This window comes from Homalodisca vitripennis, chromosome 5, assembly GCF_021130785.1.
Source record: "Homalodisca vitripennis isolate AUS2020 chromosome 5, UT_GWSS_2.1, whole genome shotgun sequence".
NCBI lineage: Eukaryota > Metazoa > Arthropoda > Insecta > Hemiptera > Cicadellidae > Homalodisca > Homalodisca vitripennis.
The window spans coordinates 162,976,934-163,000,475 of NC_060211.1; the positions used below are offsets into that span (position 1 = coordinate 162,976,934).

At 31.4% G+C, this 23,542-nt stretch overlaps 1 protein-coding gene across 1 annotated transcript in view; it reads right to left on the minus strand.

The window, feature by feature from the left end:
* The window catches only part of LOC124363084 (condensin complex subunit 1), a 64,780-nt gene that overhangs the window by 13,455 nt on the left and 27,783 nt on the right, over nt 1-23,542 (minus strand). The window contains exons 11-22 of the mRNA XM_046818184.1: nt 21,615-21,780; nt 19,915-20,116; nt 16,760-17,029; nt 15,142-15,258; nt 13,955-14,037; nt 10,537-10,692; nt 8,950-9,073; nt 8,289-8,385; nt 5,901-6,081; nt 2,831-2,972; nt 901-1,025; nt 645-771 (exon numbers count right to left, since the gene is read on the minus strand). Coding sequence (XP_046674140.1) covers nt 645-771; nt 901-1,025; nt 2,831-2,972; nt 5,901-6,081; nt 8,289-8,385; nt 8,950-9,073; nt 10,537-10,692; nt 13,955-14,037; nt 15,142-15,258; nt 16,760-17,029; nt 19,915-20,116; nt 21,615-21,780 — 1,790 coding nt within the window. The remainder of the gene's footprint in view (nt 1-644; nt 772-900; nt 1,026-2,830; nt 2,973-5,900; nt 6,082-8,288; nt 8,386-8,949; nt 9,074-10,536; nt 10,693-13,954; nt 14,038-15,141; nt 15,259-16,759; nt 17,030-19,914; nt 20,117-21,614; nt 21,781-23,542) is intronic.

The following is a 23,542-nucleotide window of genomic DNA, read 5'->3' on the forward strand; positions in this document are numbered from 1 at the left end:
CTCATAAGAAACTATTTGAAAAAGCTATTTAAAAGTAATTATTTTATTATGTAGCAATCTATAAAAATCCTAATTTGTTTGTCAAAATAAAAAAATAAAATACATTTTTGTAATATGACAAATGTATATATGTTTGAATTAAAGCCTCTTTAACAAGCTTTAAAACTGTGTATAAGACATAATTTTAAGGAAAGCAATGCCGGAAATATAAACAAAGAAAGTACATTCTACAATATTATTGTATGGAGAGTTCAAGAATTCTAGCGGCTGCTAGAAACGTAATGGTCCAATGCTATTCGTACGGGACAGGGTTAATATCTGAATTTAAAAATCTGTTAAAAAAAAACCTATGCTATGTATTCCAAAGTCATATATATTTAGCCTTAAACCATATTTAAACATTTATTAATAAATCTACAATCTGATCAATACATTTATCTGCAGAATACTTATGTCATACATTTGGTTAACTTTTAAATTGTTTTTGAATAAACAAATACATTTTTTATTGAGATTTAAAACTATTTAATAGGATCTTTACGCCAAATGTGTGGCTACACCTATGGCTAGATCTATTAAATTTTAAAAATTACCCAAGTGACCTTTTACAACATGTTATATTCATTTGAATGCAATATATTCACCTGCATATTTTCATTGCAGAACACAGAAGAAACCATCATGGTTTCGGCCAGAGCTGTGGCTGCCACACAGGTAATCAGTGGATTCTGGTACTTCTTAGGATTTTTACAGACGTCAATGATCAACAAACTGTGGTCAAAAATAATACATTATGAAATGCGAATTCAACAACATTAATAAGTCCACTGTAAACATGCCTTTTATCAGTAATGTCACAGATCGAACTTCAAAATTTCACTACCAATAGACAAGGGATACCTGAATCCTGCGAGTACACCGTTTCCACAGACGACATCAGAGTCCAGCATATGCCTAACCTGCTCAGTTGCCATATCGTCAGCAGCTGCGAGTAGGTCTGACTCTGTTACAGTTTCTTCTTCTCCCTGCCAACACAAGGCGAGTCCACATTAAAATGGTGGTTTAAAAAAAGGTTCTAATAAAATTTCAGCCTATCTTTAAAAAAATTAACCAATCTTTTATATGTAAATCTCGTATTAAATTTAATGAACATAATTTTATTTATTCTTCCTACAGCCATTGTAATATAGAGTTCAACTGATGTAGCTGAAAAAAGAATCACAAAATATAATATTTTTCATAAACCCTACAACAAAACCTCGTCCAATGATCTAGAAAGCTAGGTCATCAGGTCCTATGTGACCAATTAAAGTTTGAGGCAATTTTAATAAATATTCTCTAATTTTCCTCCTGTGGAATGTGGTGATATCCCAACAGGTTGGGATGTAGACATTTAAGAATCTGTTTCTAACAAAATGAACAACAGCCACTTTTCTCAACATAGTTCAGGACCGATGGGTCGGTTATTTAATTTAATATCAATTTATAAGAATGGATCAGAGAGCTTTTTTATTGAATATCGATATAACTTTAATCTGGACTTATATCAATTGGATAATAAATTTAATTGGATTCAATTGTGAAATAGAATTAATTAAAATATTTAAACTTATAAGAACAGACAACAAAAACCTTTACAACAGTAGATATTTATATTCAAATAAAACAATTTGTTAATTTATGATAGTAGATAAGAAAATACAGAGAACATTTCAATCGTGCGCTTAACCCTCTCCTACTCAAATTACCATGACATGTCTAAGGCACTACAGGGTTGAATTGATTGGACCGCTTCGCCATAGGAGAACAAACTCGTGTTTTTTATCATATTAACAACTCTATTCGAACAAAACTATTACATGTTATACATCATTGTAAATTTTATTAAATCCTCTATACTTTGGTAGTATTTGAAAAATTATTAAGCCTATAATATAAATGAATACTCATTTGTACAAGAAATGTTCGTTTGTATTGTGAAATTAAAATTGGACTACAAGTCTTGTACAAATAACTGTAAAAACTACAAAACAATATGCCAGTAAAACAGTAGCTGCAGGAAGATACAAATAGGTCTTATCATTCTTTAAAATAGTAAAAGAAGTTGGAGGGAATTTTTATGAGAAAGGCTAAATCACTGTTAATGAAGAAATCAATAAAACGGGTTTATATTATTCCTAGATAGCACCACTAGACATAGAAACATGCAACGAACAAGGACAACAGTACTGCCATTAGATATTTCCATTAGTAATTCCAAAAGTAGCCAAATGGTGGCAGCACAAAGCAGAGAGCAATGAATGATAAAGCAATTGATGGCAATCTGTGGCGATTGACGTTGGCTCCAAGCTTCCCGCCATGACAATTCATGGCGATTGCCCGGGAGAGGGTTAAGTTACATGAGATGCAGCTGCAGATAAACCCCACAAGTATTCAATGGTTGAATTGATTAGGAAACCCACAATTAGATGATAGTCTACAAAAAATACATTGTAAATTACAACATGGTTGGACCGGGAGTGAAGAAATCATTTCAGTTTGGTACTTGTCACTTTTCAGTTTTAGGTCACTTTTTGGTGAGTATTCACACAGGTGTACATCTCTCTTCTTCACGATCACAAGTTGGTGCAACAATGAATTTTAATCTCACAGTGAAAATAAAGTAACACCTTCACAATATAAAAACAATGTATAAATCAAAAGCTCTAAAAACTTAAATGTCTGTTGTCAAAAACATTTGAAAAGAGAATAAATTTTAGTTTTAAAGTAGAAAACCTTATTAAAGTCAAGTAAATATAACAAAGCAATCTCTTTGATGAAAAAATCTAACCTTAGCTTGTTTGGATTTTATGGATCGTCTGGTTATTTCCTTAATTTTGTTTGAATCTCTCGATGGTGATAAAGTTTTGAACTTTGTTCTCAACTTTTGCTTCAACGTCTCCAAGTAATACCCTTCTAAAAACTGGGAATACCTGCAATAAAAAAATAATAAAATATAACTTATTATTACATGTAAGAAGCATATGGGCATACAATGTATTTCTGATTGTATAATGAAACAGATAAGACATAACTTTATAAAAAGTTAACGTGCTAAATTAATATGTACTACATGCTCATTATTCAAACTGTACTAAATTACATTTTACTTTACTTTGCAAGTTAAGAAACATACCTTTAGCTTTTACTGGCATCCTCTGTGCGCATTCAACAGGTAAAGAAAAGAAATCTATTTATTCAATCTTCACTAAATTACATTTTACAATAATTTGTGAGTACAGAAACATACCATTAGTGTTCACAGCCTTTCTAGGTGTGCATTTAACAGGTTAAAAGAAAAGAAATCTATTTATTCAATCTCCACTAAATTACATTTTACAATAATTTGTAAGCACAGAAACATACCATTAGTGTTCACAGCCTTTCTAGGTGTGCATTTAACAGGTTAAAAGAAAAGAAATCTATTTATTCAATCTCCACTAAATTACATTTTACAATAATTTGTAAGCACAGAAACATACCATTAGTGTTCACAGCCTTTCTAGGTGTGCATTTAACAGGTTAAAAGAAAAGAAATCTATTTATTCAATCTCCACTAAATTACATTTTACAATAATTTGTAAGCACAGAAACATACCATTAGTGTTCACAGCCTTTCTAGGTGTGCATTTAACAGGTTAAAAGAAAAGAAATCTATTTATTCAATCTCCACTAAATTACATTTTACAATAATTTGTAAGCACAGAAACATACCATTAGTGTTCACAGCCTTTCTAGGTGTGCATTTAACAGGTTAAAAGAAAAGAAATCTATTTATTCAATCTCCACTAAATTACATTTTACAATAATTTGTAAGCACAGAAACATACCATTAGTGTTCACAGCCTTTCTAGGTGTGCATTTAACAGGTTAAAAGAAAAGAAATCTATTTATTCAATCTCCACTAAATTACATTTTACAATACTTTGTAAGTACAGAAACATACCATTAGTGTTCACAGCCTTTCTAGGTGTGCATTTAACAGGTTAAAAGAAAAGAAATCTATTTATTCAATCTCCACTAAATTACATTTTACAATAATTTGTAAGCACAGAAACATACCATTAGTGTTCACAGCCTTTCTAGGTGTGCATTTAACAGGTTAAAAGAAAAGAAATCTATTTATTCAATCTTCACTAAATTACATTTTACAATAATTTGTAAGTACAGAAACATACCATTAGTGTTCACAGCCTTTCTAGGTGTGCATTTAACAGGTTAAAAGAAAAGAAATCTATTTATTCAACCAATCTACATGAAATAATACTTACACATCACTATATTATGTAGTGAATTAAAAAATATTACAATGAAATACTTAAAGTGAATTATAGCAATTTTCTAAAACTAAATATTTATCAAATAATGCTGTAAGAAAGTGGCCAGGAAAATATTTTGGAGGGGGTCCAGACAACTGATATTTTCTAGTAGTGGACAGAGAGTAAGGCCCCATTTTGTTCCTTAAAGTTTTTGACTTGTTTCTTTGTTGAGAACAATCTTTCAGCAGTGCATATCATTAATACTGAATTATTTAAATAATAATCATTTACTAAAAGATTAATTGAAAATTTGGTGGGTCCGGACCCCTTGGACCCCCGTCCTGGCTACGTCCTTGTAATGTTGGTAAAGTAAAGCAGATAAAATATATAATTACGAATACAAATTATTCAATAATCAGTTTAAAACTTGTATTAAAATTTGACACATTAAAATTACTAAATTAATGATGAGAACTAGATCGAATATTAGTTAGGCAAAAAGGGAAAATCTATAAAAGGGTTGAGCCCTAGGTCTCAAAGTGGTTTTACAACACTATAAAATAATATTTTATAACAATTAAGTTTAATAAAGATAGAGTCTTAATAGAACTGCTTTTAGAACTAATAACGTTATTTTGTTGATTAAAAAAATGTAATAATGTATAGATTTTAAAATGTTAACAAATAAAATGTTTCTCTGGAAACATTTGTAAATTGTACGCACAATTTTATCAAAACCAGGTAATTGGTATTGTCTCTATCACAATTTTAATATTATTTTCTAAATTGATTGAATTATAAACTTTGAACGAGATTTATTATTATGTTAAACATATATTTAGGCTATAAATAAAAAAACAAATATTTTCTTTAATCAAATGAGTGCCTTTTTTTAAATTATAGTTTTTGACCATGATTTATTGGATATAAAATATTAAACAATTACATTCTTATGTGTTCAAACATATCTGTTAGTTCACAAACTACATTTTTGTGTTCCAAATTTAAGAATTGTCAGAGCTCATTCTTTATGTGAAAATAGAGAAGCCATAACATCAAACAAAAAATTAAATCGAAACAAAATTCCAGAAATTCTATGTTATAATCAACATCACAAAAGTAATAAATACCAGAGGGCAAGGCAGAAAGCAAAATGTTTTTGATGATAAGAGCTAGAAGTATGTTTGTACAAAACAAGTACTTGGAAAGTATTTCAAATGTAATAATAACAATCTTTATCCTTAGTACAAATATGTACTGCATACACGACACTATGTCCATGGCATGAAGTTCTCCAATTGGGGTAACAGTTAGTGGCAACTCTTCCAGTACTATTTTATTACTGACAATTCATAGGTTACTTGTTTTTAAATCATGCTATGAATTTTACTTGCCATATTTTAGTGTAGTTCAAGTAAATTTTGTTTTGCTCTGTTATAAATTAAGAGATAATTTATTTTAACATTCATTCACTCTCTGCACATTTCCAGACTTCTGTTTATATGGATTTTTTCTATTTTCAAATAAAGAGTAAGCTCACTATGTGTATATATATATATTTATAAACCATAGAATTCCACCACTTAATCAGAAATCACTTACTTGAATGCAACGTGGCCAACAAGGAACAAGAATCTTAAAAATGTATCTGTCTTCACGTTCATCCTCTTAGACAGGTTTTTGTCTTTAACCACGTCCTCCCCCTGAATGGGATTTGTGTTTGGGTTGGAAATGGTATCATTACTAGTCGTGCAAGATTCGTTGATATTTAAAATCGTATTATCTGAAATGACAAAGAACTTATTTATTAGCAAGTTTTGTATAAAAGGGATAAATGAAACAGAAAGAGCAAGTGTTTAAAGAAGAGACATAAATTGTTATTTGTCTATAATATTACAAGTCACCTTATCAAGCATAAAAGAAAAATGCCTGAGAATAAAAATGAATTACTCTTGCTTCAAAAATTAAAATAAGCCTGTTCTTTCTACATCTCTCTGATTAATTTACTACAAAATTAATTTACTCATTGAATAATTTGCACTAAAACAGTATATGTACTCTACTCTATGTGCCATTCCTACTTTATATCTTTATTCCATCTTTTTATACAAAACATTTCATAGGAATAGAGTCAAATAAATATTCAAATCCTTACAACTAACTTACATAAAGTCTAATCTATTAACCCATTCAAGACATTGGACGGGCAGTTTCCGTCCTTCACTTCGCGCGCGGCCCAACGCCTAAGGACGGGCTGCACCCGTCCGCTAGACACGACATCGACGTAGTTGAATATTTGGCCGATAGATCGCAGAGGCATTCACATTTGCTGCATATTTTGATCTCAATATTGTAGTCTATGTTTTTCTTTTTCTTCGTTGCTGAAAATCATCTGATATTGCCTCAAATCATCTTGGCAAAACAGCTTTCTTTCGTTTGTAAACAGTCAAGATGCCATCTCGCAACCGGAATGATCTGTTCGTAAATTTGGAAGATTTTGCGGCTTACGTTGCTAATGTTTTAGATGAAAGTGGTGACGAGGAAAGTGACAGTGAACAAGATGACGTGATACATGAAAAGTCTGATGGTACAAACGTTGACAGCAGTAATAATGAAAGTGACGATAACCCACCGGCTAGGCTTTGTGATTTTGCGTGAAGTGTTGGACCAAATACTGTTAGTACAACGCGTTTTACCGGCAATCATGGAATAAATCCTATCATTTGGAGGCAGTTAAGAGAAAACTGCACTGAATCAGATGTGTGTTCAATCACTTCTGTGACGAAACCTGTTGGGCTCAGGTAACCCTTTGGTAGGCCTCCCGCTTGTGAAGAATCACCACTGCGCCTTCAAGGAAAGTTTTTTTGGGGCATTTTATTGAAAAGATACCTCCAACCACCAAAGCCAGGCCCTCAAGAAAATGTAAAGTTTGTGCCTCACAGGGGAAAAGAAAGTGAAACAGTGTACCAATGTAAAAAGTGTCATGTTCCACTTCATCTGGAAACATGATTTTGAGGTGTTTCACACCCAATCCAACTTGTAAAAGAAGTATAATAAAATTTTGTAAATAGTGTATATATATATATATATATATATATATTTTAAAAAATTAACGTTTTGTGTTCATACAATGACAAGGAATGACTAGAATAAATTTATAATATTCATAGCATGTTATACAGTAAGTGTTATGCAAAGTGCACCTGTTCTTACACGAAAGCATGGAAAATATCCAGTTCTGTAGTCCAAAAATTATAGTAATTTATTCAGTCACGAATGGGTTAAATTAATTACAATTATACAATCTCTATTTGGTTAGCATTCTGATAGAATAACTCCTCAATTGAGTAACAAGGAGACTCCATTAAATGTATTTTTTAAAGTTTTGGGAATTTAATACAGTCTTTATCTGATTTTATTGAACTGGGTAATACTTGAAGGAACTTTTGTCCGGAATAAGAAGTTTTTTTAATGCAAAACTCTGAATTATGTTTATTAAATGTAAATTTAAAACAGGTATTGTAACTACAATATTGAAGGTTCACTAAGTTGCTTGTTATTTTTTATGCATTCAAATATGTACAAACTATAGATATTAGTAGACGTAGATGCTTTAGTAGTTCGTACTAATAGCTCACACAGAGTTTGGCTTGCTAATACTCTATAACTTAAGTTTACACACTGCCCCTACCTCAGTAAGAATACTTTAAGAAGTATTTAAATTAAAATGTACTTTTAAACAGTTCATGACAACTTTGTCACAGTCAAAATGTCACTGACTAAAATGTACAACTTCTATGTTTATAGAAATTTATACTACACACAGTTAACGAATTAAATTTGTTTCCAAAGATTTTGCCATTTAAAATTACTGTTTTGCATATTATGGTGTCCAGGACTGTAAACCAAATTATTAATTAGGCTTGCCTACTAAGACTTGTCTATTTAAACTTGCTTAATGTAAGACAACTATTAGTTTTGTTACACTACCGTTATTTTGATCAGCTTCTAACGATGGGTCGAGTCTCATCATTTCAAACAAATCACAGAGTAGTTCCCCACATATTTCATTTGGCACTGAACAGAACTGTAACAGTAACAATACACACTAATTAAAAGTATTAACACTTTCTTAAATTTTAAAAATAAATTAAAACGTGGTGTATTTACATTAAAAATACAATAGTTTCCATCTTGAGTACTTAAAAAATTAAATTTTTAAATATTATAAAATTGTTTAAAATGAACTGCTTACTTCATTATTGCACAAATCTGGTATTAAATACAAAACTGTCAAAATTAATATTTAGAGAGATTGTTCAATAAATCATCTTTAAAACTTCATAAAATAAAAATATATACGTAAATATGTGTTATGTTATAAGTACAAAGCATTTCTTAAACATACGAGAGTACAATTTTGTTTGAAATAACAATAAACATAACATTTATAAGCTATTTTTGAGTTTGACAACATACAAACTACATAACAGTATGTTAGAATGACCAATCTATGGCCTATAGGGGTGATAAACATTTCTAAACCTTGTAATATGTGCAAGTCCTTACTAGAGGAAGAAAAAATCCACCGTAAATTATGATTTTGCCAGTTCTCAGGTTAAAAGCAGTTGTTACATCTTTTATCTCTTACCTCCATTATAACGTTAACTGCCTCCTCGGCCATTTGTATGAAAATTTCACTCCCCTCCAGCTTAGTGAAACTCTCTCTGATATTTCCTATTAATAAAGTGAACATTTCGTGATCAGGAGGATACCTAAAAAACAAGTTTTGTTTACAAATATACAACATATTTTACCATTGCTTAAATTTTACATTTAAAAAAATCCTAATAAAATAAAAGTATGTACAATAATTTCACTATTTATCTTTTTACACATCTAAATAAAATATTGTTATTTTCCTTGACACCATATCTGATTACAAATTTCACAAAATATGATAAACCCCTCGGTTTACTCCAGTGCTCCAGTTGTTTAACCACCACTTAGGCACAATGTTGTTATTAATCATTTATCAGCTGAAGGCACCGTTAAATTGGTACATTAGTGCCTGGTACATAATACTTGCTTCCTTTGTGGTTGGTAACAAGGTTAATCAGTGTACTACAGTTTGTAATGTACGCTACATTATGTCTGGAGTGAAGTGTAAACGTGTTAAGACTCCTTTGTGATCACTTACAAGTAACAGCTTGGTAGGTTTGGTCCTGTGCCGGATAAATCTAGATACATTTTTGAGTTAAAGCTAAAAGTGCTTTCACATTGTTCACAAAACCTCTGATGCCACATCTAGTACTGGATACACTCTGATGAACATCGTCATCACCCAAACAAAGGGCTAATCGACAAGTCAAGAAAGATTGTTTAAATGCGCACTTTCTACAACTCAACACACTGTGAGGTATTCATGTAATTCAAGAATTTTGGTTATGCTAGTAGCTCTTTCCTCTTGTATTAAATGAAAAATATTAAGTACTTGAAGAAGCATGTGGTGGTCAAGTACCATAATGCAACATTAAACGATAAAAACAACCATGTAGCTTGGTTGTTGAATTAGGCAGCAAACTTATACGAGGATGGGCATCAAAATCTGGTTGTCAATAAGATGAATTATGGTTGAATTATATAGAAAAGTATGCAGAAAGTTGCAGGAGCTTTCATGTAAAATTAAATTGTTAAAAATATATACTTCTCCATTTTAACTGATTTATTTCACTACTTATCTTTTTACATATGTCTAAATACCGTTAATTTATAAAGATCATTTAAAGAAAAAGATGGTTATTTTTCTTGACTACATATCTGATTTCAAATTTCACAAAATATGATAAACTCCTCAGCTAACCAATCCTATCACTTAAGTACCTAAGACTAACTTTTACAAAATCTGCAGATAATACTTGTGTGGTAAGTATGCATTTTTGCGCATTTAAATGGATCTTCTCAACAATGCTTACCAAAAATAAATATTTTTTAATGTAAGAAAAACATTGTTTTTAACTTGAAGTATATTAAATATTTTATACAAAAATTGTAGAAAAGTTACTGTAGTTCTTTTAATATTCAAATTCTAAAGCATCAAATTTACAACATGCAGGATATATCTAAAAACATTCCATTTTATGGTTCACAACACTTGGCAAACTCATTCATACTATATTTTGATAAAGATCATTGGAAAATTGTTAGTGGTTAAAAGTGAAACATTCATGCTTCTTACCTTTTTTCGTCAGGGGTGGCTTTGCACAATGAAATGTTTGAAATGATCTTGCAGGTAAGAAACACTAAGTCTACATTAGTTGGATCACTGCAATCCACACGCAGTCCTCTGTTGATGAGCAGGGGTAAATGGGTTTTAACCAACTCAGGATGTTCCCTTAAAACATGAGTTCATTTAGAGAGAATAAAACTTTGTTCCCAAATTATATTGATAGCACTGTCTAACTATTTCTAGGCTTATAATATTATTTTAATTTATGATGTAATTCATACAGTTATACGAGGTGTGGATAGAAAATAACCAGATTAATATTGGCGTAGCCACAGCACAAATGCAATAAGGCTGAATATCGTACGGCCAGTCATGTGACTTCCCCTCCCACCCCTCCTTGTGTTTCGTCTGGCTCCCGTACTTACAGTGCCTGTTGCGCCAGTTATAAGCAGTTAATCTTTTGTCTCTGCAGCAGGAAAAAATGTTGACTATCCAGAAAGAACAGCATGTGAATATCAAATTTCTTTTCAATTGGACAATCCGCAAGTGAAACATTTGTAATGTTACAACAAGTGTACGGTGACGACTGTTTATCATGAACACAAGTATTTGAGTTATTTAAATGATCTAAAGATGGCCGGGAAGACATGAATGATAACTTACACATTGGCAGACCATCGTTATCAAAAACTGATGCTAACATTGGAAAGATCTGTAATCTTGTTGACAATATCATCGGTTAACTATCCTCCACCAAGACAATGCTCCAGCTCACAAAGCTTTGTCAGTGAAGACGTTTTTGGCCAAACACAACATCCCCGTGTTAGATCATCCATCCTACTCACCTGACTTGGCCCCCTGTGACTTTTTTCACCTAAAGTCAGCTTTGAAAGGAATGAGATTTGACACTGTTGAAGCAGTACAAAAAAAGTGATGGAATTCATGAATAGGGTTACGGAAAATAACATGCAGCATAGTTACGCACAATGGAAAATTCACATGGAGCGGTGTAGACATCAAGGAGGAGAGTACATTGGAGGGGATAACATTAAATTGTAAATATTTGTAAATAAAATTTGTTTTCAGCCTCAGTCCGATTATTTTCTAGCCACAACTCATATATCACTCTTATTGAAGTCAAATTGTACAGGGAAATCGAGCTTTAATGGGCAAGAGGATTATGCAAATGTTACTCATTAATTATGTATTACAAAAACCTGAAAAATACAAACTTATTTTCTGAACTGGTACTTTCTCTCTTTTACATGTCTAAAGCCCAAACACATACATATAACCATACATTAAGATTAAAACATAATTAAAATGGCTACCCCGTTAACATTAATTTTTCCTTAGTATTTGGTTACAAATGATGAGTTGAAACTCAAATTTTCTGATTTACCTATGGTGCATTCGGTGCTGTGCTGTTTAATTTGTTAACTTTCAAACACACTTAATCTTATATTTAGGACTTCATGACCGAAGGAAACTTAAGAGCAAAAACTAAGTCGTAAAAATACAATTTTTTCGAAATTACAACAAAAACCATTTTTATACTATTTTTTAGTTTGACAACATACAAATTACACAATAGTATGATTTAATGACCAATCTATGACCTATGACCAACTTGTCCAAACCTTACCTAATTTATTATTTATATATAATAAATATTATTATTATTTTTATTTTATATCAATCATCAATTATCAATTCTATTTCTTTTACCTTTGTCAACTTAAAGGCTACATACAGTTAAGTATTAGAGCAGTCAGCACCAAAATAGTCCGATGAAATTTGAGGCGGTGTTGCCATATCGATCCTGACCACCATATGTTCCCGCGATGACATATGCATGGTCACATATTGTCTTGTTGATTTATAGTATATTTTTTGCAAACAGATGAATGAAATCAAATCAAAACTGGCAGATACACCATTTACCATCAGACTATTTTCAAGTGAGCTGCTGTAGTACACAGTATCTGTACAGTTGTTGATCTCCAATAATAAATAGCTTAAGAACATTTTAGTTTTTTGATTAGTTAATTATTGGTATACCAGTACCATAAAACAAAAATGACAAAAATTTCACATTTTTAGTCACCTTAAATGTTTATTAACATTTTATGTTTGAATATTTTTTTAAACTGTGTCTTGAGAAATACTTTGTTCAAAATTTAAGGGTAGTACTGTATAAATAACAGAGAAGTTTAAAACCACTGTTTTGTGCTTGCTGTGCACTGATAGACTTGGTCATACTAAATAGACTTGAACCCTCAAAAAACAAAAAAGAACTTTTATCTTTGGTTTATAAAAAATTAATAACTCTTTTTTCAAGAAAAAAAATCAAAACATGTTTTCAATCAAATTTTATGAATGTCAAAAGCTAAAAGCGATGTTTATGAAAAAACAAAGAGAACAAAACAATAAATCAGAAGTCTGGATGTTTTGACACAATAGAAGAAACTTGTTCTCCTATAATATGTTGTCTATAAAGATGCCTTTTTCATTGATGGGCCCGCATTTATATTCAAAGATTCAAATCTTTATTTGATACAAATCTTTACGTAATTTTAAATATTAAATTTACAGCATCTATTAGAAGTAGCAAATTTGTTCTTTTTGTTTTTAAATAGTTTTAGTAAAACAGTTCAGTATTTTAAAAGTTGTAGTATTTCTGGATTGATTCAAATTCACAAAACAGACTACACAACTTAATATAACAGCCTGGGATAGCCATTTGGACACAGCAGTCTGTGTAGTACCTTACACAGAACAGTCACTGTCTGTATTAATCTGGGATGTTACGCGGGTTCAGTCAGTTCACTGTCTTATTTTCAAATGCGTGGAAATAAAACTCCTGATTTACTTTTTGCACTCAAAAACTTTAGCAGAAAAAAGCTATAACGTTAATGGCTGGAATAGGACCTAGAGAGAATTGCAGAAACATTTTCAAAAACTGGAAAATATTGACAATAACATCCATTTACATCCTAGAAACCTTACTTTACTGCATAAGTAAAGGTCCTCCAAATCAAAGAGATCTACACAGCCATTACACTAGACAATCGGGGGGTTACACTCTACCAGTCCATAGAACAGCACTGTTTGAGAAAAAATCATCCATCATATGCTGGAATGAAACTCTTCAACAAACTACCAGATCATCTGAAAGACAACCCAGGATCTATAAAGAGAAACTTATGTTGTTGGCTGCAAGACCACTCATACTGCACACTCAATGAGTTCATTTCATGGAATGATGAATCAATTAGACCTCTCATTTAATAATGGAATTCACTTGTAAAAAGTGTTTGACTCTGTAACATGTCTTGATGATATTGTTAATAAAGCATATTGTCTATTGTCTACTGTCTATTGTCTAGCAAGCCTTATTTCCGAATATGCTTGTAAATGAACTTACTGTGTCACCATGCCTAGAAGAACCAGAGCAGTCTGTTTCTTGTATATTTCAATGTTCTGGGCCTTCACTCTGTCCAACAGTACCTGTAATATTATACACGATTACCAGTCTCAACCAGATCAGTACCATTACAAGTACTTAAATGTACACAGTCTTATTGACAAAATGGAAATGGGAGAATGATATTACATAATAACAAGAGGAAGCACATTTGAACACAGTACTTAATGTACAGCCTGACATTCTATTGGAAGCCTTAATCAAAACATGTAAGACATGGTCATCCCAACCTAGATTGTTATCACCGATTAGAAACTAAATATAGGCTATTTATCTGTACTATTTTCTGATCATCTGGCCAAACCTTCCAAGATTCTGTAGAGGACTTTATAATCCTAGCTTTGCCTCCGATAAAGTGATGCTTCATTTCATTTTTTTTTTTTTCATGTTGTCACATAACGTCATGTACAGTAATTAATTACTTGTAATTAATTAATTAATAGGTAGATGATATGTTGATTTGTTAAAAACACCTAACCTAAATTAAAATGTGAATAAATTTAAATTGTATAGATAAGACTTAATAGAATAAATTTAAATTGTATAGATAAGACATTAGAATAAACATAAAACATTGAACATTAAGCATTAATATAAATCAAATATAACTTGTATAGATAACATATATTAATAAGATTTAAACATAAAACATTAAACACTAAGCATTAAATTTAAAAATAGACAGTAAACAGAAAATAATCCCTAACACAACATGAACAAAGATACATAATTTTAATAATTATTAAAAACTTGCTTTTCAATTAAGAACTTATTTACACAGTAGAAACGCTTTTCCAGCAAATAGCCCTTCACTTTTTTCTTAAAAACCTCCAAACAATTCTCTAATTTGACATCATTGGGCAAATTACTATATAAACGAATTCCTCCATACAAAAGCAATTTCTCAAAGGCTCGTGCTATGTGTAAAGGATAAATAAGAGTACTATTGTGTCTGGTGGAATAATCTGTTCTTAATTTAATTCTTGCTTGTTTAATTGGAAACATATTAATATCGGATTAGTAGTATGTGTGAGAAGAGTAATATTAATCAAATTAATTTAAACTATTCTACAAGTCTTGTTGCAATATGTAAAACTTTACGAATCAGTAAATCTGGTCATACTTACATTTATGAACTCGTCATCAAGTTCCTTACTTTTCAGCCAACCAACAATCAGGCTTGTAAGAGCCTCCAGCTGCCCAAAGTCCAGAGAACTTGCTAGTTTACTTAGCCTGTTTACTTTCTGAAACAATACAAATGTTATTATATAGTATTTCAACCCAATGCAATACTGTTAACGAGAAACTAATGATTGTACCATACTATATTGATTAAAATTTGTAATTAATTAATAATTCTCTTATTATTATGGCATAGAATTACCCAAACTTTTAATTTCCTTTTATCTGTACTATTTTGCTACAAATTTATAAATAATCTTGAGCAGATTGTTTTAATAAAGCACACCTCTGATAACAATTTTGGATAAATGAACTCCACAGGTCCAAAAATTCATGTACTCACATAACATTTTCCTTTTTTAAACTCTGAAAAGATCCCAGTTTCAGAGAATTAAGGTCAACAAAATTGGATGGACCAACCTTACACTATTCCAAAAACTAATACTGAAACCTGCTTTGAATAATGGTGACAGTAAATATTATACAAAGTATGTGGAAATGGAAACAAACTATTCTTAAGGACCACTAGTAGAAAAATCTTTTAAGCTAAGCCTTAATCTGCAATATCTCTACTCCTGATCATGTATTTTGAATAGATTGTGTAACATTAGTATATATGGAGCAACAACTACAAAACTTTAGATAGGATACTAATGTTATAAAAGCATGCACTTCAAATAATTTTAAATCTAGGCCACTTTACTTCTACATTACATAATATAACATTACACTTCAAAGACCAAAAAATGATGACTGTGTACATGCTTTATGTATTTGAAACAATAATGCCTCTATCAACTAATCATTTGAAACCTTATCAATTGTGAGAAACTCCCATTCTTACACACATGCGTAGAGGGAGTTACTTTTGTAAAGCATAAACTGGATCTTTTTAAAAAGAAACCCTCATATCAGGAGCGAAAATGTTGTAATTATTTACCCCAGTAGATGAAAGACATCACAAACACAACTAAATTCAAATACAAATTAAAAAGACATTTATTAGAAAGACAGCTGTGTAATACAATTGAATATTTTGAAACTTGATTTAATACACTGTAAACTGTGGACATGTTCTTTATTTAGTTTGAACTATTTATTACTGTTAATTATACTATATTTTTCACTATTAATTTTAACATTATTAAATAACAATAATATAATATGTTTATGTTTTATATTTGAAGCAAGCCTCCATAATTTTTTATCTTGCTTATTGCCTCACACTCTGTACTTGTATAATATGTAGTTAAAAAAATTTACATACTATTCTTCTGCATTTTATACTTATGTATATGTACTTTAGTAAATAAAAAATTATTTATTTAATTCAACTGAATTAAACTTTATATTATTAATTGTTACAGTATTTTATTGTTTATTCCAATTACTTAAAATATTGTATTTATTAGGTTAAATAAACTTAACAAAACCACATGTTTGGAAAGGTTTGCATCACTCATCTTACTTGTATGTTGATTTGAAAGGTTTTAGCCATATTTATAATTTGTTCATATTTACTAGATATTTTTACAACTCAGATGATGATCTGACAACACTTACTTCAATTGCTTTTTCTCTTTTTGATGGTAAATCAACTGTGAGGTATAAAGTGCTATAAGCTGCAGTCACAGCTTCTTTGACTGCTGGTTCCTTTCTAAATACGAGACTTAGCATTTCCTGAACACCTTTTTCAGCTTTTGGAACACCAAATTGGTAGGTCGTTGAGAGAAAATTGATAGCCTCTAAAACCTCAGCAATGGATTCTTCATTTAAGATCAAAATAACATTCAGAACTGCATCTTCCACTTTTTTTGAAAATTCCAGACAATCCTAAAACAAACAAAAATGGTACTTTTGTCACAAAAACCAACAACAATAGTAGGTAGTACAGTTCTCAGATGGATTAATACTTAATAACTAGCAGTTGCCCGTGGCTTCGCACGCAATTTCCTGTTGAAAAACAGTACACTGTATTCACATATTCCTTTTCTATCACATTCTAAACATTCCTGACATAATTGATAGCTGTTCCTTCATGAGCCTCTTGGGCGCATTATGAAGGTATGTACCATATTTCCTGCCTCTATCTTATGTGTTTTTTTGCTAGGTGTTGATAAGTTATTCAGTACAATTAATTTATATGGATGAATCTTGATAAGTTAATTAGGTTATAAAGAATCAAATTCGGTCTATTAAAATGAATTTTCTGTCTAATATATTTCCAGTATTATTGTGGAGTTTGCTTTGTGCTCCAATCAAGCAAATCTATCAACAAAAAACCAATTTCGATCATAAATCGTCTTCTTTTGGGTCTTTTAATTTACCTTCGATCTAACCAAATTCGATTTCCTTATGTGCAAACATTCACGGCCTTGTATAATGAGGTGGTTTTATAACAGAGTTTAATGGTATTTGTATTGTATTAGATAGTTTATTGATTATTGGTGCAATCTAAATTTAAAATTAGGCAATAACTTCTTCTATGCAATCTGCATTACACTACTGATCAAGCACTTTACAATAATAATTTTCAAAATTTTAAATGTAAACAAATGTTTCTGCCTCTTTGATGAACTTCAGCTGAAAGTATTAACAGCTGTTAAGTATCAGTTCACTTTGTACTACATGTCGTAGCGCAGTCTGCCGGATCAAAGGTAAAACATTCCAAAATCAACAACAATTTATAAATAAAACATTAATTAAATAAACAATTTAAATTGGACAGAGTTGTAAATCTAAACCATTCTCGAATCCCCTTCAATACACACAAGAAATTTCATCAAAATCGGTCCAGTCGTTTAGGAAGGAGTTCAGTCACATACACATGAACACAAGAAATATATATATATATCAAGATTTTCCCAAAACAAAGCATATAAAATAATCATAAAATTCATATACATGTATAAAATATTGATTTTACTAACATTTATTTTTATTGTTTGCATTTTTTTATTTTTCCAAGTTTGTGTGCCAAGTTTCTCAAAATATTTATTTATCTACCATAAGGCCACATTATTAATTATTAGTTATTAAATGCTTAAGAAATTTGAAGCCATTTAAAAGAAAATATATTATTTTTTTTAAACCAAGCTATGAAAAACTATTACTGTACAGGAAAGTAAACAACATAAGCCAAAACATATGAACGTTTCTTGCTTTCTATGATGAATATAACCAGATTTCAACAATTGCGTTGAAACTAATCAGGCTTAATCATTCTGACATGTGCTCAAATTACAGAAGTAGTTTATACCTTTTTTAAATACTGAATGTTATTTTCCCAAGATATTGAATGAAAACAAAAAAGTTTAAACATTCGTAAAGCTACATGAATGATAGGGAAAATAATCATAAATTGTTGTTGCCCAATGAATTTCATGAATTCACACATTAAAACAAATCCTCTATATTTGCGACTCGGCCTGGGCCTAGTGAGCCTATTGATAAATCTACCACTGCATAATAGTATTAAAGAGAAATGTTAATTTAATATCTGAAGGATGATCAACAGCAAGGACAAGATATTTCAAGAACTCTATTGAGTTAAAAAAAAATTGTATTCAATGTGAACCAGAAAACTTTGATGAAGACCCAATAAAATTGTTGCTCTTTAACTGAACATAATTGTGGATTTCCATATAAAAAATTATAAACAAAACAGCATGCAAAATACATGTAATACAGGCTACAGGAGTGGTAGAGAGAAATAAAGCGAACCTTGAGGTCCTATAGGTTACCTTTTCAATCTTTGGCATGTGGTAAGTTCAGTTAATAATGCACTAAATTTCTCATAATGTCACACAATACTCAACATTGTATTGTGTTTTATAAATGTGGCTATGGTGGGAAGGGTTAATTCTGTTTGAATGTTTAGTTTAACTCCACTTCACATTACGCTTAATACAGCATCAGAAACGATGCAATACGAAAACGACCAAGAAATCATTGCAAGTACTAAGTAGTATTGCCTATGTTAGAGATGTAGCTTCGAAAAGTGTTTTATAATAAATAACATAATAATGAATAAGTTATTATTATGCTTATTCATATTATAATGATATTCTTTTCCGTCCAGCTGGATCTCTTCAGACGGACCTGGACTCCAGATTCCAGGAGTCAAGTCTGTGACAGTGTGTTCTATATACATCATTTTCAAAAACTCTTTTTCTCATTAGTGTGTTCACTCATCGCTTAAAAAACATATTATTACTTCAAAAACATTTAGGCAGATGCCTTGTTTATATTTACAGATATATAATTTACCTCTTACAATTGGTAACATAGATTACTATAAACTATATTTTGAAAATAGTTCACTGATCGTTCTGTTGCTTAGTTATTTTCTTTTAAGAGAATAAATCATCCTCCAATTGAAGACATCATAAGAAATAGTATTTTATATATAAAAATACCAAATGAACTTGACACTCAATTGGATATACATGCTACCTAATGTCATTCTGTTCAAAGTACTTGTCATTTCCCTGACAAATATTTCACAGTGATGCATTTTATCCTCTTATAATAAAGCCACCTTATAATAATAAATTGGTTTCATAAATTTATCAGAACACTGTTAGTCACACTTGCAACGCACTTGTCCAATAAGCTATATCATAAGTCAAATCAAGTTTAAAACATCAAAATATTTCATAAAGCAAAAAACCTGATGTGTTTAACATGTTTTGAGATAAAAGCAGCATGATACATACCATAAGGAAGGTAACCAATACTTTTTGCATTTTTAGCTCTTCTTGTTCCTTTGATACATCCTCATCCACAGCTTCCTCTTCTTCAGGTTTGTTACCATCCACCTCAGGCTGACACTCTTCCTCCGAAGGTGCATACATCATGAACATTTCCTTCATTATGGTGAGGTAATAGTTGAGTGTATTACTTGGCGGCATATCAGACCTAAAATTAACAACAAATTATTGTAAATTTATACACACACACATTATTTTCATAAGAAACATTCTGATTACCTTTTGGGGCATTCAGCTTTTGGGCTCAGTAAAGAAATGAAATTTCATTTAGCTAAGAGTCTATAGAGGGATGTTGCCAATTTCTTTTGTGTACTGAATGTTACTTTTTATTTTTCTATGTAACTGGTTTATTTTAGACAATATGTTAACATTTCTAAAAGCAATTCGCAAAATTATTTTAAATTACTCATCATAGTCTAATTCATCCTAGGTGTCATTTCATACCAAATCAACCAATGGTCCGAACCTTGACCTTTAAGATTTTTATGATTTATTTTATAGAATTTGTACCTACCAAGACTAGTTAAAATGAAAATGTTATACTTTTGGTTTTTGAGTGATAGGCTTTTTAAAATACACAAAAAGGTAGTTTTTAGTCATGTCTCAGTATTTTCTAAAACAACACAGCTAAAAAAACTATTAAAGCTAAAGAGTTCAAATTTTCTGCACTCTTTCTTTCTATTTTAAATGCTCTTTAATTTGATACATCACTTGATTATGTCTTGTATATTTTGAATTTTTCTTAATCCTCCCAAAAACGGGTTTTGAAAAACCCTTCAATTGTTTTCAAAACCTTATACGTTATTTACACTATAACTGACTACATATATGCAAAACTTCAGAAAGGGACGTAAATGGGTTCTTTTTTTTAATATTTTGCTAGTAAGCAAGTAAAATTTTGGTCCGATTTAAATTTTAAAAATGTTTCTTACTTTTATTTTATTTACTTAATTTTTGAACAGGACAATGAAGGGGAAACTTGCTGACTATTGTGGCAAAATAATCTTCACATGTGTATTCTTACCTTGATATATTAGAGAATATAAGTTTTAAATGAGTGAAGACTCACTTAGGTGCATACCGTCCCCAGAGGGTTTACTTCTGGCTGGTTTATACCTTTTAGTTGAACCCACACCGGGCACAGCAAAAAACCAATGTGTCACTTGAATCTGAGCAACCTTATGGATGTCCAAGAGTGGCACACCACTAACCGCAAATGTCGAGATTCTGGGGCACAAGGATAATTCGATAGGTATAGTCTACTTTGGGAGATGACTGTTGGAGTTGGTAGGGTTCGTTCCCTAAGGCTCAAAAGTTCTTGCCAGCCTAGACATAAGGGTATGCCACCCCCTGCCTGCTTTGACTGGAGAAGCTGGTTCAGAGAAGGCTTTCCCTTCTTCCGAAGGGTCATGACTAGAGATTAGTGTCCTAAATATTTCCTCACAAATGAACAGGAGGCAGTACCTTACCCATCAAGAATATTTTGTCACTCTGGAAGCAGAGCAAAGGTTCTTGTCCTAAGAGAACAAAAAAAGGCTCATACCAAGCTACTACTCAAGTCATGCTTTATAGCTATCATAACTTGAAAATTGTATAGCTTAGTAGAGTGTTTAATTTCTACAAAACCAACACTTGCCAATGCTTACTTGATAGTTTTAGCAGCTGGAAATGCCCGTTCAATGGTTCTTATCATGTTGTAAGCCTGCTCAAACTTTCTGTTTGTAAGAAATACAGCAACAGTTTTTATGTTTTCTTGTAGAGTGTCTTTAGTCAACAATTGAGTCAACTGAGACGCCTCCTCTTCTTCTTCACCTGTAATATTAGATCATAGTTTATATTTAACACATAACATTATTTCTTTACATGTTAAGAATATTAGTTTAAAGTATTCAACTTAAAAGAATAACAGCATTTCGGCCATTTTCCATTGTTATACTGATACTGATCAAAGCATACACTGGTATTCTTGTGTAACAGTACCAGACTCAAAACACCCCTTCTTCATTTTTTCACTTTTTAAAAAAAACCACTCAGTTATATTGTTTTAACCATAATAATATCTTTGAAGAGTTAAAATAACATTTAAACCATAATAACACCAAATAATAAAAACCCTTGTGATAAAACTACTGTGTTGGAGGACTAACCAAACCATTGCGACATTTCAGTAACTTTTTTATCCGCTAACTATTCGTAGCAAGGGCAGGCCCAAACTCCAAAACACTACAACTCTACTGCACTACTGATATTGATGACTTGAGGTCAAGTCAAAAAATTTATTGTACTATAGGTGGTCTGTTTCATTTGAAGTTTTGATCAAATAGATATATTATATATGTTACCGGCAAAGTGTAAAATCAGGCATTGTATAGAATACCTAGGCATTCTATACATTGCCAAAAGTAAGCAGGCAAAGTGTGAAATTTTAAACATTTCATACTTTGCTAGGCATTCTATAGAATGCCTGCTGGAGTTCAGGCAGAGTTCAAAAATCTGTCTGTTCCATTGTTTTCAAGTTACAACGTGCTTGCTCACCTACTCCCCCCGCCCATTCCCCGCTATAACGCTGCTCTCAGTTCTGTTCCGTCACGCCACAGTATTGTGCTAGGCCTACGCTTCAGTTCTGTTCTGTCATGCCACTGTATTGTTGCTTGAAAATGTCACAAGTGAACAGTAGTATCAGTAGTTCTAGTGATCGTTTATCGCTAATGAAAACTTCGTTTTAGTGCCGAACTTTAAAAATTCGGAATGCAAGTGCTAAAAATAGTGTTTTTTTGACTGAAGACGACTATAAGAAGCTGGTGTTGGAGGTCGAAGATGCCAAGGCCAAGCCCAGAAAGGAACCTCGTCACTACTGGCTACTCAACAGGTATGATGTAATGATCGTAGAAAATGTGCAAAAACTAATACACCCATTAAAACAAGGAGACAGTGTTGTAAAATTTTTATGTCCACGATTCAGATTTATTTACTGTTCTCTCATGAAGCTCATGTAGCTATTGGTCATGGTGGAAGAGATCGAATGTTAAAAGGAGCTAGATATTAAGTACAAAAAAATGTTACACGTCATGATGTTGAGCTATATATTAGTTTGTGTGAGCTATGTCAGAAGAAAACAAAAGGGTTCGAAAAGAGGAGTGGTAGTAAAGCCCCTGATTTCATCAGAATTTAATTCTCGTTGTCAAGTAGATTTAATTGATTTCCAGTCACAGCCCGACAGGGAGTTTAAGTTCATAATGGTCTATCAGGATCATTTGACAAAATTTGTGATTCTTAAACCTCTCAAAACCTAAAACCGCTGAGGAAGTAGCATATCACCTAGTTGATATTTTTACTCTCATTGGAGCACCAAGTATATTGCAGTCAGACAATGGAAGGGAGTTTGCAAACAAAATAGTTTACAATTTAAAAGATCATTGGCCTACGTTAAAAAATCGTTCATGGCAAACCACCGTCATTCTAAAAGTCAGGGTAGTGTAGAACGTGCAAACCAAGATATTGAAAACATGATTTCGACTTGGATGGAAGATGAAAAAACTGACCGTTGGAGTGAGGGATTGAGATTTGTGCAACT